The 23,072-nt window shown below is 29.7% G+C and overlaps 1 protein-coding gene across 2 annotated transcripts in view; it reads right to left on the minus strand.

Moving 5' to 3' along the window:
• LOC145292029 (uncharacterized) overlaps positions 1 to 23,072 on the minus strand; it is a 105,875-nt gene that overhangs the window by 47,793 nt on the left and 35,010 nt on the right. For both annotated transcript variants that reach the window (XM_080138052.1, XM_080138051.1), the window contains exon 2: positions 13,328 to 13,518. In XM_080138052.1, coding sequence (XP_079994178.1) covers positions 13,328 to 13,518 — 191 coding nt within the window. The remainder of the gene's footprint in view (positions 1 to 13,327; positions 13,519 to 23,072) is intronic.

The following is a 23,072-nucleotide window of genomic DNA, read 5'->3' on the forward strand; positions in this document are numbered from 1 at the left end:
GCTCGAGGATGAATTTGGAGATATGCCAAGAAGATGAATCAAAGTTTTTCAAAAGACTGATTACACAGGATGAAACCTGGGTTCATCACTATGATCCAGAGACCAAAGCCCAGTCAATGCAGTGGAAGCACTTGGACTCACCACCTCCAAAGAAGGCAAGGGTGCAGCCCTCCACTGGCAGGGTCATGCTCACAGTCTTCTGGGACCAGGACGGAGTAGTGATGATAGATTTCCTGGCAAAGGGTACCACAATTACAGGAGCCTATTATGCTTTACTTTTGAGGAAATTAAGGGAAGCTGTCAAAATCAAGAGGCAGGACAAGATCAGCAAAGGTACACTCCTCTTGCAGGACAACGCTCCGGTCCAAAACACGCATGTCGCCAGATCAGAAGCACGAGCGTGTGGTTATGAAATCATCCCCAATCCTCTCTACTCTCCTGACCTTGCACCCTCTGACTTTCACCTCTTCCCAGCCATGAAGTTGTTTTTGAAAGGAAAGCGTTTCCCAGATGATGCAGCCTTAATTTCTAAAGTCACGTCGTGGTCGGAGGACCAATCTACAAAAACGGTCTGCAGAGCTGCATCAAACGATGGGAGAAATGCATAACTCTGAGTGGTTCCTATGTAGAGAAAGACTAATAACTGTGCCAAGTTTCGTTGTTCTACTGCTATGGGAAGTGGATCAGGGGCATTACTTATTGCACGCCCCTCGTATTTGTTGAGGTTCGTGACTAGAATTCTTTCTAGCAGGAATGAAACGTCTATTTAAAAAAAGAGTTCTCATTCCTACACGCGTCAAATAAAAGCCGGAAAGGAAGAGGAATATAAAAAGGCGCAACAAGCAAAAAGTTCCTGGGATCTCGTCTTAAATGTCTTTCTCTTTGATTATCTTGTTAGTAAGGCATCTCTGTGTCTTTCTCTCATAATGCAAGTTATTTTCCTTTCGCAATTATCTTCATGGAAAATGCATAGACCACGCAAACAGGAAACGAAGTTATGTCTGCTTTGATATACGTATTGCAACGTACGGAGATAATTCAACAAGACTGTGACCTAATCGCGGAAGAATCTTTTGTTTTATGTGTTTAGTTCCGAACTGCATCCAGTTCATCTCTCACACACATACGTTTAATCAAGTATGCAATAGATGGAAAAGAGTTCATGAATTCATGAATTCTGACTATTTTAGTATTCGATTTACAAACTGATAGGGAAAACACCTGGTTAAATGCATTAATACATATAAACATGAGTATAATGGCTTTATAAATTCCGACTACTGAATTTTGACTAAAACATTTTAGTTTATAATCTATATAATAAAATAAAATGAAGGTATGTATGTCCGGCTCGCTTCAATAATCACTCATGTAAACTTAATTTATGGGCAAAGCAAGGGAGACTTGATATTAATAATTATCTATAATGATTAAAAAGAAAGGAAAGAATAATCGCGTATGCAAATTTAATTTTAATGAGCAAATTAGAGAAGACTTAATCTTAATTAATAATCTTCTATATAATAAAAGTAAACGTACGTTTTTATTCACGAGAAACTAGTATTTAATACATGGTTAAACTAGTATTTAATACATGGTTAAACTAGTATTTAATACATGGTTAAACTAGTATTTAATACATGGTTAAACTAGTATTTAATACATGCTTAAACTAGTATTTAATACATGCTTAAACTAGTATTTAATACATGCTTAAACTAGTATTTAATATATGCTTAAACTAGTATTTAATACATGCTTAAACTACTATTTAATACATGGTTAAACTAGTATTTAATACATGGTTAAACTAGTATTTAATACATGGTTAAACTAGTATTTAATACATGGTTAAAGGCATGCAAGTAAATAAGTAGTCAATAATTCCTAGGCAATTAGTATTTATGAACAGTACGACTTTGAATAGAAAGGAGAACGGCAACTAGTAATAAATAGTAATATGATGTTCAGTGCGATTTTGGCGAGTGCAAAGTAGTGCACATTCGTTTCTGAAAAACAAGTGACTAAAAATGGTATTGCATTACTACTACCAGGATTGCAAAGGGTCCTCATTTTTTCATCAGAAGTAATTATCTAATCAATGGTAATTTGGGGTTGCAAAACAACTTACAGGAATTGAAATACATTTTTATTAAGCAGCAGAGAGATTTTTATTTACTCACTGGAGACAAGTCTTTAATAAATAGTACTCATAGAATTTAAGGAGGGATGCAAATATGTTATCATTTATTTCTGGACATCTCGTAGTTAATAAGTGACAATACAAGTTTCAGGATTCGGAAAAAAGAAAAAAGGTTTTCATTTATTTCCTTAAAGGTTAATATGAAGTTGAGATTTGTTAACCTTAGTGCAAAAATACTCTCATAAATTCTAGGATCACTAATCTACTATATTAATCAAATAATCTCAATTTTTCCCCTGTACAAAGAAATATTATCGGATTACAAACATGCGCCACACATAAATCGAAAATGGTCATGTTAATACATGTTTTCAGATGATTTTATTTAATATCATAAATTCCTACAAGATTTTCGGCGGGATTCACGCTTCCAAACATGTCATAGTAACAGGAGAATAACGTACTCAGTTATTTCTTCCTACTCTCACTCTCCTAGTTCACCGGCGCAAATGTTTTATAGTATTAACTTATCGGCAATGACCGCTATCTTTTCATTTTTAGCCTTCATGATTTTATCGCTTTCCTTCACCTCATTCCTTAGGTAAATATTAACTGCTCTTTTACTCTTTCACTTCTCACTTTTCCAACGATTTTATTGGCTATTTGCTTACATTACGTGATTCTGTTATTCCTTATTTTACATTTATCGAACGTTTGACTAATCAATTTTGCTACATTCAACATCGCATCATTCTTAATTACATTTAATAATCGCGACATCATCATATTTAATAAATAGCTTTATGGGATTCAGTACACTGTACAGAAGTGCAAGGAGATCCTTATTCATTCCTAGCCATCTTGTATTAAATACATGACAATATGAGGATAAGAACACTTAGACAGTGCAAAGCGGTTCTTATTCAGTTTCGAACAACTAATCTCCTATATATAATAATTTGATTACAGAAATTCTCCCTGAGCTAAATTACGGTAGGTTTGCAATAACAGATGCCATATACGAGTTTATTGTGTCTAAACTTTTACCCACCATCTCATGTAACTTTTGAACGCCGTTACAGAAATATTTATTCGTTATAATAAAATCCTATTTTACTTATTTATTCGTTATAATAAAATTCTATATTACTTCCTACGAGCGACATCTTCACGATTGCAAAGACCTATAGACGAAGTATTTCGTATTTTCGCCTCTACCTGAAAACTTCTTCCACTCTCCCAGTAAGGACCGAGTAAATATATAGCCATTATAACTATATTGACCCGACACCCTTATTAACTGGATTAAACACTCAGACACCTACCATTGCACTTCACTATTCAAAAATAATGATTTCTCCCAATAACATCCGCCTATTCTCGTTGGCTGCGACCATGAAATTCTATTATTCCGGATTGTACACTAACATACATGTTCAGATGAAAAAAAAAAAAAAAAAGCGAACACTGCAGCCCTTATTCAATACAACAACCCAATCACCATACATTGTTTTACATATTTATGCATTACTACCGTCGCTTTTCCTTTATTTCACAGACTGATTTTTACAAAAAATAACCAGAACATTTACTGACAAGTTACACATGTCATTACGCATTATTTGGATTAATATTATTTACACATTCTTACATTAAAAAATATGTCGCAACTTTCTTTAGATCATATTCGGTTTCGATGTCCCAAATGAACCGATGCTAAAATGAACTGATCTCTTTTTAAATCATTTATACTTTACTATCGTCGCTTTTCCTTTATTTCACAAACTGATGTTTACAAAAATTAACTATTAGCATTTACTTAAAAGTTACACAAGCCATTACGCATTATTTGGATTAACATTATTTACACATTAACGTTCTACTAAATTGAACACATACTTTGTTACCACCACCGAGAAAAATATTGCGACGGGTCCTGGTAGTATTTAATAAATGATCATTTGCACTCGAGTACAAAGAAGTTATTCATTCACGTATATAATGTGTGTTTTAGTATTGTGAGCAGGAGTACAAAGAGTTCGTCATTTATTTCTAGGAAACTTTAAGAAAATGCATTATGAGTTTCAGGACTGTTAGCAGAAATGTCAACCTATGTCAGTATAAAACTCAAGACTCTTAACAGAAGTACAAATACGTCTCCATTCATTACCGCGCAAATTGTAAATCTAATATTCATTAATTTCTGGATAACAAGTATTTAATAAGTATCAAATATGAAATTCATTACCCAGGTGTATATATCACGTAAAAATGACATCACAGTGAAATCAGATTAGTTATATTTGTTTGGGATGTAGAATTTTCAGCGTGATAATGTGAACAAACCAATGAGAACTAACGATTTTTTTTTACCATGTGCATAAACGTGACGTTATTTCCGTTTGTCTATCCAACTTGGCCGTCCAAACAATAGGATAAACCTTGTAAATGCTACACTGAATAGAAATTTACGTCTCCAAAATATTTTTTCAACCGGAAAACCATTAGAGAAATGTTATGATGACAGTATACTTTTCTTTTATAAACAAAACAAAATATATAAATACAATATGTGGCATTTTCCCAAACAGCTTATCGACTGTGTCTATAACATTTCAGAAAGTAGGTGTAAACCAAGATATTTTCCAATATTTGACACATTTTTCGATTGACGTTTTTGCACGACACACAACAGAGTAATGCTTACAAGAGTAAATAAGGCAATAAAGTAAAATAAAAATAAAAACGAAAACTATTTTGTTTTTGGAAAGGTTCAAGCAATCGATTAGAAACGAACTGAACATGAAGTTGAATAATTACTGCCACCTCGTAACTGTACACCCAGAATTAGTAGAGACATGCTATTGTTTGGTGAAAAATGAAAAGTGAAATAAAACTTATTTTTATGTCGCATTATTTTAGATGCTGGTGAGAACAGTGTTCAATATTGCTTCGCTTGTTTGTTTTACGGCGCATCAAGCCTTTTATATTTACTAAAGAACCACTATTTATCAAGACTAAAAGCAAATCTATATCTATTATATATATAAAAGTGAACGTGTCTGTGTATGTGTCTGTATACATTTCCCTACGAAATAACTCTGTCAATTTTCAGTCTACAGACTCGAAATTTGAAATACAGGGTACTGAGATTTGGGAAAATCTTCGTGATCAGTTTTCGGCCAGAAATTTGGCTACTAAGGGGTCAAAGTTCAACGATTTGACCTTTCAGAACTCTACCAAACTCCTCCGACAATTTTGGGTCTAAACACTTGAAATTTTCGATATAGGTTCGTTGGACATGGATCTAACTTAATAACTTGATTTGAGCCCAAAACAATAAATGTTAAAGGGTCATAATAGGGGTCAAAATAAAAAAATGACCTCTGCGGTCTCTACCAAATTACTCAGACAATTTATGGTCTAAACATTTGAAATTTTACATAAAGGGTATTCAGAGTTAGGGCAAGCTTTTTTTATCCGTTTGGGTCGAAATTTTTAGTTACCAATATATAAATATATGTATGTATGTATGTATGTATGCATGCATGTTTGCATGTCTACCTGAAACTTTCGATAGAGGCAACATATTTTACCAAGATCAGTATCGTTTTGAAATTCGACCTTTCAGACGACAAATATCGAAAAATGGGCTAAAAACATTAATATCTTCACCCTCACCTTTTCTACAGGGGGGGGGGGGTCGCTTCTTTCGCCGATATTTTTGAAAGTCGTCCTCTCCTTTCTATTGTCTAGCCTTAATTCCGGTTTAGCGGTGGTCGTAACAGAAAAGACGTCAGGGTTTTCCCGTTCTTTTCCTCCATTGCAGTATGAGTTCGAGCCTGCCTTCTTACTACCACTTTTTTTTTGCTTAACATACACATCCAAACACCCGGGAACACCGGGCTGAAATGCTAGTATACGATAAAACTAAAAAATTTCCCACCCATTTGATATTTTATGTTTTAGTTAAAATTTAAATTTTACAGTTTTTTTTATTTTTATTTTTTGATTATAATGTTTTATGTTCTCTAAACCTCAATCTTTAATTATTAAAAAATTAGTTTTAATCCTTATCATATATATTCAAAATTGCTAGTTCTATTTATATATTAATTTTAGGTAATGTCGCTAAATAGAGTTTGCGAGTGATATGACAAAAATAAGGCATTAAAAATGTTTCTTATCTTAAACAAAAATTAATTATCAAATAAGTTTAATAACGTTTTTAACTCCTACTTCTTTCTTAAGGTTGATTGACATTCTTGGCCTACGTGACTAATTTAAGCCTGCCCCGCTACTTCCTACCATTTTAGTGACGGTCGTTTAGAATCTAATCCCGTCGTCTCTAACACTTTCACCTTTCTTCTATCACGTGAACGTTATTGGACTTTTATTTTTATGTTTGTGTTTTTTTGTATTTTGTTATTATGTTTTTATTTGACTGTCTCGATTTATTGTCTTATATTTATTTTTATCCTTTTCTTTTTCTTTTTTGTTTGCCCACAAATTTAAGCCGTCTATTTAAAATTTTATTTTATTTTTAATATCACGTAATTGTATACAAAACAAAAATTTTTAATATCACGTAATTGCTTACAAACAAAAATTTCTGTAAACTTTTTTCTATTTTTGAAGATTTGACTTTTTGGATTTAAAAGCAACATCACCTGATGATATCTCCAGTTATTTATAGCTAGTTAACTGAAGCATATTTACGAATGTGTACTTAAATGTTCATGTAAAAAAATAAATAAAAAGTATAACTGCTTTGCATTTGTATAAACCTCGGTAAACTCATGGGAGGTTTTCATCTTTGAACAATATTAACCTGGAATAATATATATATATATATATATATATATATATATATATATATATATATATATATATATATATATATATAGTTTGAAAGAACTCGCCAATAAATTCAGTCAGTGTAATATTTCCTCCCGCCATTTTATTTGGCAAAGAAATCATTTTATTGAGGCAAAGCAATTTAAATGCAATCCTGACATTTACATTTCTCGCACAGACAAAGGCGCGGGTGTGGTTATTCTCGACCACCAAGAATATGTTGCAAAATGCTTTCTATTTCAAACAATAATAGTAAATTTGTTTGTTTAGGATCCCAGAACGATACTGCTTCCACTGAGACCAAAATCCAAAACAAGATACTCCGATAGCATAAACGGAGGTTTTTGTCCAAGGAGGTATATAATACTATACGACCGGTAGGCTCACGGCGTCCCAGAATTTATGGTTTGCCTACGGTTCACAAGCCATTGAGACCTATCTTGTCGATGGTAGGCTCGGCCCAGCACAATTTGGCCAAATGGTTGGTTGTAATTCTTGAACCAGTCTGTTCTTCCTATTCGACTTATTGCACTTTTCATTTTTCTTCGGTAATGAAGGAGTTGCCTCTTACTAGTAATTCTTGTTACCTAGTCTCTTTTGACATCAATAATTTATTTACAAATGTCCCTCTTGACGAGATCATTAATATTTGTGTTGATTTTTATATAGAGGCCCAGACCCCCTCCCCTCGTTTCCTGAGGCGGTATTTGTCGAACTTAATGAATTGGCCACTAAGTCGGTGGCTTTCAGTTTTAACAACGTTATGTATCGCCAGGTTGACGGGATATCCGCCTTCATTGGTTAACAAAATGGTAAACAAGAAAATAGAATCCTTTTCTGAGCAACCCAAACATGGTCCATCTAGATGTCCCGTATATCTCAAGTTACCTTGCATTAGGCATGAAGCACAACTTACTTGAGACAAGATTTCCTCTCTTGTCACTTCGAATTTTGATGCTTTAACCCTTCGAATTGCTTTCTGTACAAAACGTGTTTTTCCTTCTTTTCGTAAGGACGTCTTGCCTATCTCGCAGTCAAGTAATATTGTTTTATAAATTTCAATGTCGATGGCGGTGTAAGCAAGACGACCCAGCGTCTTCAGGTTAGAATCGCCCAGCACGTGCCACGTTACATCCGAGATCTATTTCCAGGAGTTCCCAATTAGTTGAATCGGCTATTGGACAACATTTAGTAGATGAAAAAGACTGTGCTTCTACATATCTTCAAACTGTTTTTCTGTTTTACACAGAGGACGCACCAAATTCCACCTGTCTGTCCTCAAGGCGCTTGCAATTAGTTTCAGCCCCCCCCCTACTTCGTGTAAGCAGAAAACCTTCATTGGCAGTTGGAACTATTTCGCGGGACACATTCCATCTAAGGCTCTTCCCCTTTTTTATTACAACAATACTACAAAGAAAAAAAAAAAAGAAAGGAAAAAAAATTATATTCCTCTTTACAGAGGCTTGACAAAGTCCGTCTGTACGAAAAGCGCTTTGGGTTTCGTTTCTTTTTGCATTTCGTGATTTTTTTCTCTTCTCTTAATCGACTTTTTTATTTTATTACATTCCGAACTCTGTTCACTTTTCTTTTTTTTTCCTCTGGTTTTATTACGTATATATTACGTATATATTACATATATATTACGTATATATTACACTTCGTGATTTTTTAATCGACTAATGTATTGTTTATTTATTTATTTTTAACATTCGATTATGGTTCATTTATTTCTCATTATTTTAACATTTTGCTATTCGAATATATATATATATATGTGTGTGTGTGTGTGTGTGTGTGTGTGTGTGTGCGTGTGTCTGTGCGTGTGTGCGTGTGTGTGCGCGTGTGTATGTTGTAGCGAGTAACATCTCAATAACTAAAAAACATACTTTATTATTATTTTTTTAAATCATTTGACTAATAGACGAATACCTATATTTTCTCAAAAATGCTTTACAAATATTTTATTATAGTGATCTAAAATATAACACACTGTGTTATCATACAACTCATCAGAAGCAAACAGATATCATTCACAATTGGCACAAATAAACGGAATAAAAATTATACTTAAGTTAAGGTCGCCCCCCCCCGCCAAAAAAAAAAAAACCAAACAAGCTTGACAACACTTAATAAAGGAGGATGTTCATAGACCTCCAAATACACTCCATTCAACGATGTAAGATCTTACGAAAACATCCTATATATATATATATATATATATATATATATATATATATATATATATATATATATATACACCACTTCGCTCTGCTAGGATGAGTTAACTACTAGCTCATCCTTACTAATTTGACCAGAACAATACTTCTCGTACACACATCTGCTAACCATAATCTTACTCTGGTTGAATTAATTTAGACGATATAAAACCCAATAAAAAGCTAAATTTGATTGAATCATTCAACATTGGAAACTACATTGCCAGTTTTGTTTTATTAGCTTAATTATTTTTATTTCATTAGGTTAATTACGTTGGAAACGCGAATATTTGATTTTATCCCCACAAAAACAACACAAAAATATGGAATAAAGAATTAAAAAAAAATCTAATAAAAGGAAAATCCTCTTCCTCATTTTTATTTTCACACATGGAAATGTATTTTTAATGTCAGAAGAAATGCATCAGATGACGCGTATTCGTTTCGATTGTGTATGTCTAATTGAATACTATTTTATAAAGATGCACATTCGCAAAATAAAAAAAAATGTTGCTATATAGTACTCACAGAAAATACGACAGAAAGAAAAATATTCTGAAGTTATTTGATCAGTACGACATTTTAAAGCTATACAGCTAACATCACCACCAACTACACTATTTCCTGGGTACATGTTAAAGATTAGCACATGAGAACTAATCTTAACGTTGACTAACTAAAACTAAAACGGTCGTCACGCGAAAGGAAAACGAGAGCTTTTTAATCTGCAAGCATCAAAATGTGATTATTTAAGTTACCTTCACCGTTGGATAAAGTAATCCAAAGTAAAGACAAAAATGCGTCTTTTTTCCAGCTATATTTCTTCTAGTGGAGAATCGCTTTGATTGCATGTCCCGGGACGAAAACAAAAGAAACAATATCGATGTTTTTCTTGGCTGGTGTCAAGGAACACTGTATTGTCCAAACTTCCCGAAAAGACTGAAGTAGTCCTTCAGGGAACGAATAAAAATAACACGCTCTGAAGACTGATTGGTCCATCTGGAGCCAAATCACTTCGCAGGAGTAGTTATCCTAGATAGAAAATAAATATGAGTATTTATTATTACTACAAGGTTACTTTGTTGAGTTCTAATAATATATTCATTAAATATATATGCATTGCAATCCCATGTACGCGAATGTTAAATCAACGTCACCAGTTGTGTATGACATTAATGATAAATTGATGTTTAGTTTATGTATGTGCATATGTGTAAGCTGTATCAGCAACGATCGGGTGTGACAGTGATACATATACTTATGTATCTATACACTGACCTTATAAAAACTAATACACACACACATATATTATAAAAAATTATGGAAATAGTATTCCAACGTGATGAAGAATGAACAAAGAAATCTATAATTATGTTGGGGTTGCACCCCTACATATTCTGATGATGGACTATTCCTGACGTCATTTCCGGTAAGCAGGTTTTGCTTTTCAGTCAGTTTAGACCCAATACTTATATAGAGAGAGTCGTAACATTACTTGCCATTCAGTTGAGCGGATTTCCAACTCAACTAACAACATTGTCTGTATTTCTGTTAATATATTATTCATTTCACTGCTGACAAGTCTTCTCGTTATTCCTTTCAACATTTACATCAGAAATAATCATTTGCGATATTCATCAAATTTATTTCAAGACATTCTCAAAATGTTTGTACATGTATGTTATTTCTTCAAATCAATCATATTCAGAAAGTTTTAAAATAACGAAGAAACGATATATAAAATAATTTTGATAGTCTATTTTAATTTTCCAAACAAAAGATTAATCACACTCTAAGAAAAACCGAAACTTTGTTAGAATAACTCTATATATTTATCTAAATAAATAACTACAATTATATACATTACAAGCTTTCACATAAAAATATAAAAATAAGTATTATTGAAAATTTATTATTATTAAAAATTTATTATTATTAAAAATTTATTATTATTAAAAATTTATTATTATTGAAAATTTCTTATTATTGAAATATTCTTATTATAAAAACTTATTATTATTGAAAATTACTATTACTTAAAATTTATTGTTATTAAAAATTTATTATTATTATTGAAAATTTATTATTATTGAAAATTTATTATTTTTGGAAATTTATTATTATTTGAAATTAATTATTATTGAAATTTCTTTGTATTAAAATTGTTCTTTATTAAAATTTTATTATTATTAAAAATTATTGTTATACAAAATTATTGATTATTGAAAATTTATTGTTATTAAAAATTTATTATTATTCAAAATTTATTCTTATTTAAAAGTTTTTATTATTGAAAAGTAATTGTTATCAAATATTATTATTATTAACAATTTATTATTATTTAAAATTAATTATTACTGAAAATGTATTACTGCTAAAAATGTATTATTGTTAATTTATTATTAATAAAAATTTATTATTATTAAAAATTGATAATTATTGAAAATTTATTATTATCGAAAATTTATTATTATTGAAAATTTATTGTTATTGAAAATTTAATATTAAAAAAAGTACCCGCCGTTGATTGGGTTCAAAAACAGTCTACAGAAAATGGACTCTGATGTATGATAGGTTATGAAAAGGAAGGGTTGTAAAGAGATAGCTTCGAATTTGGGGGTATCAAAACCAAAGCAAAATATGATGAAAGTAAAAATAAAATAGATAAACCCCATAATTTATTATACCATACCTGTTCACACTGAAACACTTATCACAATATTCTGTGAATCTATATTAAAAAAACCTTGTTAAACTTTGTGACACATTTCCATTCTATGGAGATCAGGTGCGAACGAACACCCCATAATTTTATTATACCATATTTCTTCAAACTGAAACATAATTATCAAAGTATAATTACGCAGATAGATATGAAAAGTATTTATTAAAGTTTGTGCATATTTCCATTCTATGGAGGCCAGGCGCGAACGCAGACCCCACAATTTTATCATGCCATCCCTATTTAAGTTAAAACATACTTATCAAAGTATTCTTATGTACATCTATATTAAAAACACTTGTAACCGTTTTTTTTTAATTTTTAAATAGTTTATTACCATAATTTGTGGACCAGGCGCGTATGCAGACCTCACAATTTAAATGAATCATCATTCTGCCAGATCAAACATACCCATTCTTGTGTCTCGATACATTTTCTATCATTATATGTGATCAATTTTCTTTAATAGTAAACCATATAGGAGCCTATTCGTGACCAGACACACACACAGACGTTCAGCTTTTATATTATAGATATATATATATATAAACATTGCGTGTCAAATTATTAACGAAATAACATTTTTTTACCAGTTTCAGAAACTTACTTATCAAAAACTTCGGAAACGTTGGCAATGCTGAGCTGCGCGTACTCTGGAATTTTCATACCGTTCTACGCAATGTAAACAACTTGCTATCGTAATTGATGAATCCACGGTATTTAAGGTGTGTCAAATTATTAACAAGGCAGTTTGTTTCGTCAATAAAAATGGGTCGTAAAGGTGGTTTGAGTAGTTCTGAAAAGAGTACTGTTACAAAACAGCTAGCAAAAAGTAAAACCATCCTCAAAATATCGAAAATGATAAGAAGGTGCCATCAAACTGTGAAGAACTTTGTCAAGAACCCTACAAAGGTACGTAAGAGAGCTGATAAAGGCAAATCTAGGGTTGTTTCACGCCGTTCTCTACTCCAAATTACACGTGAAGTTGTTAAAAACCCTGGGTAGAAAAGTCGAGAAGTCTTTGACCAAGCCGCATTGAAGAATGTCTCAAAAACTACTCGATGTCGCCTTCTGAAAGAAGTTGCAAAGTCTGTTAAGCCTGTGACAAAGCCTCCATTAAAGCAACATCACATACAAACCTGATTGTTGTTTATTTTATGGTCATGTTTCGCAGTTAAAGCGAAATATTAAATCAACAGAAGCATATTTTATGATAATTTTAATAACGTTATAGTCAGTTATTTACTTATTAGTTTTGTTCTATACCAAAATATTTTGTCGCGTATATTTTCCTCCAAACAAATATTCACATGCTGTCGGAATGAATAAGCACACGTGAAACATAATATTGATATGAACCCTTTAATCTGACAACTGATGAAGTTTTACCTTTTGTAAAGTCGAGATGGGACACTTTTATATGACCTTTGCCTGCACTTTTCAAGTGGAGTCGCAACGTTTTGACACTATCGAAACAAAGTAAAGGGACTTCAGTAGACATCAACTTGATGTGCTTATTGTGTACTTTGCGTAGATTGTCGCATTCAGCATTCGACAGAAAGCCTTCAAAAATGAAGATTCTGAAAAAAAAAAAAAGAAGAAAAAAAGAAATTTAAAAATCTTACTCCATAAACTGATAATAACAAAATTGGTTAGGATATCGTCAAAAAGAAATCTACTAAAATCGTTATGACAACGACGACGCTCCAACTCCCAAAATGTTAACGATTAGGAGATAAAGAACACGTGAACAAAACGACGTTTAATACTTTAATATAATCATCGGGATGAAAATGATCAACTGCTGAAGAAATAAATAAAACGATACAAGTGTGGGAGTTTATCACTTCTAAAAGATCATTCGATTTTCTAGGAACAACATTTAAAATAATTTCTATTGTTCAGAAGATGCTCAGTAATCACAAAATTGAAATATGCTTTTACTATTATTTGCATCAAATACCCCACGTGTATTACTACCAATGGCATCCGGCATGCCGTTGATGAATAGGAGAAAAAGGATTGGTCTGAGCACTGACCCTTGTAAAACACCACTGTTAGCGCTCACTTTTGGAGACAGGCTGCCGTTCACCTGGACTCAGTAAGTACGCCCCGCCAGAAATGCTCGAATCCTGTGGATGACCGATTCATTTAGATCATACGTAAAGAGTTTTTGCATGAGCAGACGTTGCTTTACTGAGTCAAATGCCTTGGCAAATTCTAAAAAGACTATATCCACTGTGTCACCCTCGTCCATTTTCGTCCTCAACTACTCTTCCATCATGAGGAGATTCGTAAGACAGGCTACTTTTGGTACAAAATAATGCTGGGAGGTTGAAATGACTGGTGTTCACGTAAGATGAGTCATTATTACCCATTTTAGCAGCGTTTCCATGATTTTGCAGGTTATAAAGGTGAGGCTAACTGATCTATAGTTGAGAGGATCTTCTTTGCTGCCTTTTTTCAAGATTGGGCAAATCGTAGTCACTCTCCAATAACCAGAAACAACCCTTGTAGCTTGCGTCATGTTGAATAGCGTTTAAAAAGAGTCGTCGAGTGGATGTTATCTGGTGCATGACCTTTGTTCAAATCTTAGACCAACAGTAATTTCTCAATCTCTTCATTGCGCTAACTGTTGCTTTCGATTTGCTGTAAATATTCTTTTATGTCTTTCAGCTATCCGATATTTCTCTTGGAATCTTGTCACTCTTCCTATCTCTTGCACTAGTAGAGTTTTATTTCTGTCGTGCCCGGTCGTTCTGTTTTTGTTTTTCAAAGTCCTGCTTTGCTTGCACTGTTCAGATTTGTATCTGTATCGTCTTAATCCCCCTTCTGTGCTACTAGTTTTTGCTCCAGGTATTCATGTGTTCATGTTCCCTGCGAATCACATTTCCACCTTTTTATCCTTTGCTATTCGTTTTCATTTTGTTTATTGCTTTGACTTCTTTGTTAAGTTTGTTGGTCTGGGTTTTAAACCTGAATTCTCATCCAGGCTTTGTCGGTCCTTTTTCTTTCCCCAGCTTTTTATCCACTTTATAATGACATAATTACCGTCTTGCCAACAGCACAAATTAAGTTATTCAAGTCTGTAGTAACATCTGTTGTATGTGTGGGAGGAGCTTGTTCACCTTCTTCATAGTTTCTGCTTTAAATTTTTAATCTCTCTGTCTCTCTCAACGAACACACATATATTAGTCGTAGTATTATAATAATACTTGAAATCTGTTGACTATAAGTTTTTTTTATTGTTTTTACAATTAGTATTTAGCATCAATTTAATTGTGGTTATACTAACATGTTACCTCCTCACGGCCACAATGAAATGAAATCAAATCCAATCGAAAATGCAATAATCTGTTTTAAGTTTTAAATAATATATAAAATAATTAGAAATGAAACTGTTGATCAGTTTGTTTATCAAGTTATATAATTTATCAAGTTATATAATTTGTTTATTAAGTTATATAATTTGTTTATTAAGTTATATAATTTGTTTATTAAGTTATATGAATTATCAAGTTATATAATTTGTTTATTAAGTTATATAATTTATCACGTTATATAATTTGTTTATTAAGTTATATAATTTGTTTATTAAGTTATATAATTTATCAAGTTATATAATTTGTTTATTAAGTTATATAATTTATCACGTTATATAATTTGTTTATTAAGTTATATAATTTATCAAATTATATAATTTGTTTATTAAGTTATATAATTTATCAAGTTATATAATTTGTTTATTAAGTTATATGAATTATCAAGTTATATAATTTGTTTATTAAGTTATATAATTTATCAAATTATATAATTTGTTTATTAAGTTATATAATTTATCAAATTATATAATTTGTTTATTAAGTTATATAATTTCGACGCACAGGCTTTAACACAAGTGGCACTTTTTCCAAATAATACTTTTACCAAGAGTATTAGTCTGTAAATAAGCCTTTTTGATGCGAACCTGTAGTCTACAATGTTATCCATTAGGCCAATCACATTTCTCCTTTTGATGTCAATAAAGTTTGTTTATTTGTTGTTGTCTTTTCCAGTCTTCCCACCTTGACTTATATTTCAAGCTGTTGCCTTTCAATTTCAAAAACATTTTATTTGATACCACTATCCAGACCGCCGCCAAAATCCTACATTAATCTTTTTTTAACCCGACGCCTTTTCTCGCTCGTTTTTCGTTTTCTTTGTTTTGTTCCATTAATTGCTTCGCACTCTCTCTTTCTCTAACACGCAAGTCTATCGTGGTCATATTTTCGCCAAACACAGGGAAGCAATGGACAAACAATCAGAGAAACTATGATGGATGGATAAGATAATAAGACCTCGATTGAAAAAAGCATAAAAACACATGAAAGATAATATCCACCTCCCCGCTCACACACAGAAACAAAATTTAAACAAAAAAGAAAATTGTTTACAACAATGGTTGCGTAGAATTTTTGTTTGTCAAAACAAGGCAAGGGACATTGTCGTTGTCGCCAACAACATCCACACGTTTTCCAAACTAACCTATTATGGCTAAAATATTAGCTTGCATGCATTTTTAAAGTCCAGTGTCAATGAAAAGTCCAGAAGGAGGAAAACAATGTTGGGATGAATAGAAAAACATCGGCGTTATTTCAAAATGGTGGATTCAGGCATGTCCAAGAGCAATTATTAAAAATGATGCAGAAATCCCATGAAAAGTGTAGTGATTACGGGCATGAACTGTGTACTCAGTGTACCAGCCACTTTACAAGAAACGCTTTCGATGGTAACTAAGTAAAAATGATTCCCTTAAGATCCGGAATAGATATTATCACTTGTGGCATTAATGAGGTCGATGATTCACCATTAAAATCCGTGTAAAACGGGATCAGATTTAATCGCAACAATTTTCCGCATTGCATCTATGTTGCACATAACTTTTACTTATTATACAACAATGACTGACGATAATTGATAAGTCTCGAACAAATGTTCATTGCACGTACAAAAATAAATATTGCGTTCATATTTTAAATTAAAATTTATTTTTTTAGAACGGAGCCCTCATCTGGAGTTCTTCTTACCAACCTTATTAAGGTTGTATACAAGCGTGTACACCACTCTAACACTTAAGCTTCATTATATGTAGTTTTGTATTTCTCAGTCATTTTAATTTTAATTATAATTTTATCCTTTTTTTAATTAATATATATATATATATTATTTGTATTGTTGTTACTATTGCTTCTACTACTACTACTACTACTACTAATACTACTACTACTACTACTACTACTACTACTTACAAAACATACAAATATACAAACATACAAAACATACAAAATATATAAACACACAAAACATAAAAACATACAAAACATACAAGCATACAAAACATACTAAGAAACAAAACATACAACATACTAACATACAAAACATACAAACATACAAAACATACAAAACATACAAACATACAAAATATACAAAACATGCAAAACATACAAAATATATAAATATACAAAACATACAAACATACAAACATACAAATATACAAACATACAAAACATACAAAGAATACAAACATACAAAACATACAAATATACAAACATACAAAATATACAAAACATATAAACATACAAAACATAGAAACATAGAAACATAGAAACATAGAAACATACAAAATATACAAACATACAAAACATACAAACATACAAAATATACAAACATAGACACATACAACACATAAACATATACACAACATACAAACATATAAAGATAAAAACATACAGAAGACACAAACATACAAAACATACTAACATACATAGATACAAACATACAAGACGTACAATACATACAAACATACAATACATACAAACATAGAAACATAGAAACATGCAAAATATCCAAACATACAAACATACAAAACATACAAATATACAAACATACAAAAAATACAAAACATACTAACATACAAAACATGTAAAAAATACAACATACAAACATAAAAACATACAAAACATACAAACATAAAAACATACAAAACATAAAAATATACAAAACATACAAAAATACAAAACATACAAACATACAAAACATACAAATATACAAATATACAAAACATACAAAATATACAAACATACAAAGCATACAAACATAGAAAACATACAAACATACAAAACATACAAAGATACAAAACGTACAAAACATACAAACATACAAAACATACAAAACATACAAATATACAAAACTTACAAAACATACACACATACACACCATACAAAACATACAAACATACAAAACATTAAAAAATAAAAACATGCAAACCATACAAAACATACAAAACATACAAACATACAAAACATACAAAACATACAAAACATACAAACATACTAAACATACAAACATACAAAACATAGAAACATAGAAACATAGAAACATACAATACATACAAACACACATACAAACAAAACATACAAAATATACAATTATAGAAAATATACAACCATACTAACATACAAATATTCAAACATAAAAAACATACAAGACATACAAAGATAAAAACATACAAAACATACAAACATAGAAATATACAACATAGAAACATAGAAACATAGAAACATACAAAACATACAAACACACAAACAAACAAAACATACAAAATGTACAAATATACAAACATCCAAACATACAAAACATACAAACATTCAAAACATACAAACAAAGACATATACAAACATACAAAACATACAAACATACAAACATACAAAACATACAAAACATACAAATATACTAAACATACAAACATACAAAACTTACAAATTATACAAATATACAAACATACAAAACATACAAAATATACAAACATTCAAAACATACAAATATACAAACATACAAAACATACAAAACATACAAAGCATACAAACATGCAAAACATACAAACATACAAAACATACAAACATACAAAAAATACAAAAGATACAAACATACAAAACATACAAAACATACAAATATACAAACATACAAAACATACAAAATATACAAGCATACAAAACATAAAAACATACAAACATACAAATATACAAAACATACAAATATACAAAACGTTCAAAACATACAAAACATACAAACATAAAAAACATACAAACATACAAATATGCAAAACATACAAAACATACTAACATACAAACATACAAAACATACAAACATACAAAACATACAAAACATACACACAAACAAACATACAAAACATAATAAACATACAAACATACAAAACATACAAACATACACAACATAAAAAACATACACAACATACACACATAGAAACATAGACACATACAAAACATACAAAAGTTCAAACATACAAAAAAACAACAATTACAAAATATACAAATATGCAAAACATACAAGCATAAAAAACATACAAAACATACAAACATACAAATATACAAACACAAAACATACAAATATACAAACATACAAAACATACAAACATACAAAACATACAAAAATACAAACATACAAAACATACCAACATACAAAACATACAAAACATACAAAATATACAAACATAAAAAACGTACAACATACAACACATACAAACATAACAACAGAGAAATATACAAAACATACAAACATACAAACAAACAAAACGTACAAAATATACAAATATACAAAACATACAAACATACAAACATACAAACATACAACCATACAAACCTACAAAATATACACACATACAAAACATATAAACATAGAAACATACAAAACATACAAAATATAAAAACGTACAAAACATACAAATATACAAAACATACAAAACGTAACAACCGTACAAACATACACACATGCGAAACACACTAACATATAAAACATACAAAAGATACAAACATACAAAACATACAAAAAATACAAAACATACAAAGATAGAAACATACAAAACATACAAACATACAAACATTCAAAACATACAAAAATACAAACATACGAACGTATAAAACATACAAAACATAAAAACGTTCAAAACATACAAACATGCAAAACATACAAAACATACACAACATACAAAACATAGAAAAATACAAATATACAAAACATACAAACATACAAACATACAAAAGATACAAACATACAAAGATAAAAACATACAGAACATACAAACATACAAAAATACAAAGATACAAACAGATAAAACATACATACATACAAACATACAAACATACAAAACATACAAACATAGAAACATAGAAACATACAAAACATACAAACACACAAACAAACAAAACATACAAAATATACAAACATACAAAACATACAAACATAGAAACATGGAAACATACAAAACATACAAACATACAAACATACAAACATACAAAACATACAAAAACAACAAACATAAAAATATACAAACATACAAACATACAAACGTAGAAACATAGAAACATACAAAATATACAAATTATACAAACATACAAAACATACAAAATATAAAAACATACACGACATACAAACATAGAAACATAGAAACATACAAAACATAAGACATACGAATAAACAAAACATACAAAATATACAAATATACAAAACATATAAAGATACAAAACATACAAAATATACAAACATACAACACATATAAACATACAAAACACAGAAACATAGAAACATAGAAACATAGAAACATACGAAACATACAAACATACAAAACATACAAAACATAGAAACATACAAAACAGAGAAAACATAGACACATAAAAAATACAAAACATACAAACATAAAAAACATATAAACATACAAAACATACAAACATACATACAAAAATACATACAACACATTCAAACATACAAACCATTCAAACATACTAAACATACAAACATAAAAAAACATACAAACATACATAGAAAACATTCAAACATGCAAACATTAAAAGATACAAACATAAAAACATAAAAAACATACAAAATATAAAAACATACAAAACATACAAAACATACAAAATATACAAACATAGACACATACAAAACATAAAAACATACAAAACATACGAACATACAAATATAAAAACATACACAACATACGACCATACAAACATAAAAACATACAAAACATACAATACATAAAAACATACAAAACATACAAACATAGAAACATAGAAACATACAAAATATCCAAACATACAAACATACAAAATATACAAAATATACAAGCATACAAAACATACAAACATACAAAACATACAAACATACAAACACACAAAACATACAAAACATACAAAACATACAAACATACAAATATACAAACATACAAAACATACAAACATACAAAACATAGAAAACATACAAACATACGAACATACACTACATACAGACATACAAAATATACAAATATACAAACATACAAAACATACAAAAAATACAAACATACAAAACATACAAACATACAAAACATACAAACATATAAGGTATACAAAAATACAAACATAGAAACATACAAATATACACAACATATAAACATACAAAACATACAAGCGTACAAAACATACAAACATACAAAACATACAAACATAGGAACATACATAGAAAACCTTCAAACATACAAACACACAAGCATACAAATATAAAACATATACAACCATAAAAAACATACAAACATACAAAACATACAAACATAGACACATACAAAACAAACAAACACACAAAACATATAAACATACAAAGATAAAAACATACAGAAGATACAAACATACAACACATAGAAACATACAATACATACAAACATTAAATCATACAAGCATACAACAAATATACAAAACATACAATCATAGAAACATAGAAACATACAAAATATACAAACATAAAAAACATACAAAACATACAAAAGACACAAGCATACAAAACATACAAACATACAAAAAATACAAATATTCAAACATACAAAAGATACAAAAAATACAAACATACAAAACATACAAACATACAAAACATACAAAACATAAAAACATACAAATATACAAACATACAAAACATACAAACATAAAAACATACAAAACATACAAACATACAAACATACTAATATACAAAACATACAAATATACAAACATAAAAAACATACAAAATATACAAAACATACAAACATACACAACATACACACATACAAAACACACAAAACATACAAAACATACAAAAATACAAAACATACAACCATAAAAAACATACAAACAGAGAAACATAGAAACATACAAAAAATACAAACACACAAACAAAAAGAACATACAAAATATACAAATATACAAAACATACAAACATACAAACATACAAATATGCAAACAACCAAAACATACAAAAAATACAAACATTCAAAACATACATAGAAATATACAAACATACAAAACATACAAACATACGAACATACAAAACATACAACACATACAAATATACTAAACATACAAACATAAAAAACATACAAAATATACAAACATACAAAACATACAAACATACAAAACATACAAAACAAACAAAACATAACAACATACAAAACATACAAACATAAAAAATATACAAACATACACACATAGACACATAAAAACATACTAAACATACAAACATCCAAATATACAAACAAACAAAACAAACAAAATATAAAAATATACAAAACATACAAACGTACAAAGATACAAAACATACACAATATACAAACATACAAAACATAGAAACATAGAAACATAGAAACATACAAAACATACAAACATACAAAACATACAAACATACAAAACATACAAAATATACAAAACATAGAAACATACAAATATACAAAACATAGACACATACGAAACATACAAACATACAAAACATACAAGCATAGACACATACGAAACATACAAACATACAAAACATACAAACATACCAAAGACAAAAACATACAGAAGATACAAACATGCAAAACATAGAAACATACCAAACATACAAACATAAAAAACATACAAACATAAAAACATACAAAACATACAAACATACAACACATACAATCATAGAAACATAGAAACATACAAAATATACAAACATACAAACATACAAAACATACAAAATATACAAGAATACAAAACATACAAACATACAAACATACAAAAACTAACACATAGAAACATACACATATACAAAA

The sequence above is a fragment of the Euprymna scolopes genome, chromosome 13 (genome assembly GCF_053919585.1).
Source record: "Euprymna scolopes isolate OS-2025 chromosome 13, ASM5391958v1, whole genome shotgun sequence".
Classification (NCBI taxonomy): Eukaryota; Metazoa; Mollusca; class Cephalopoda; order Sepiida; family Sepiolidae; genus Euprymna; species Euprymna scolopes.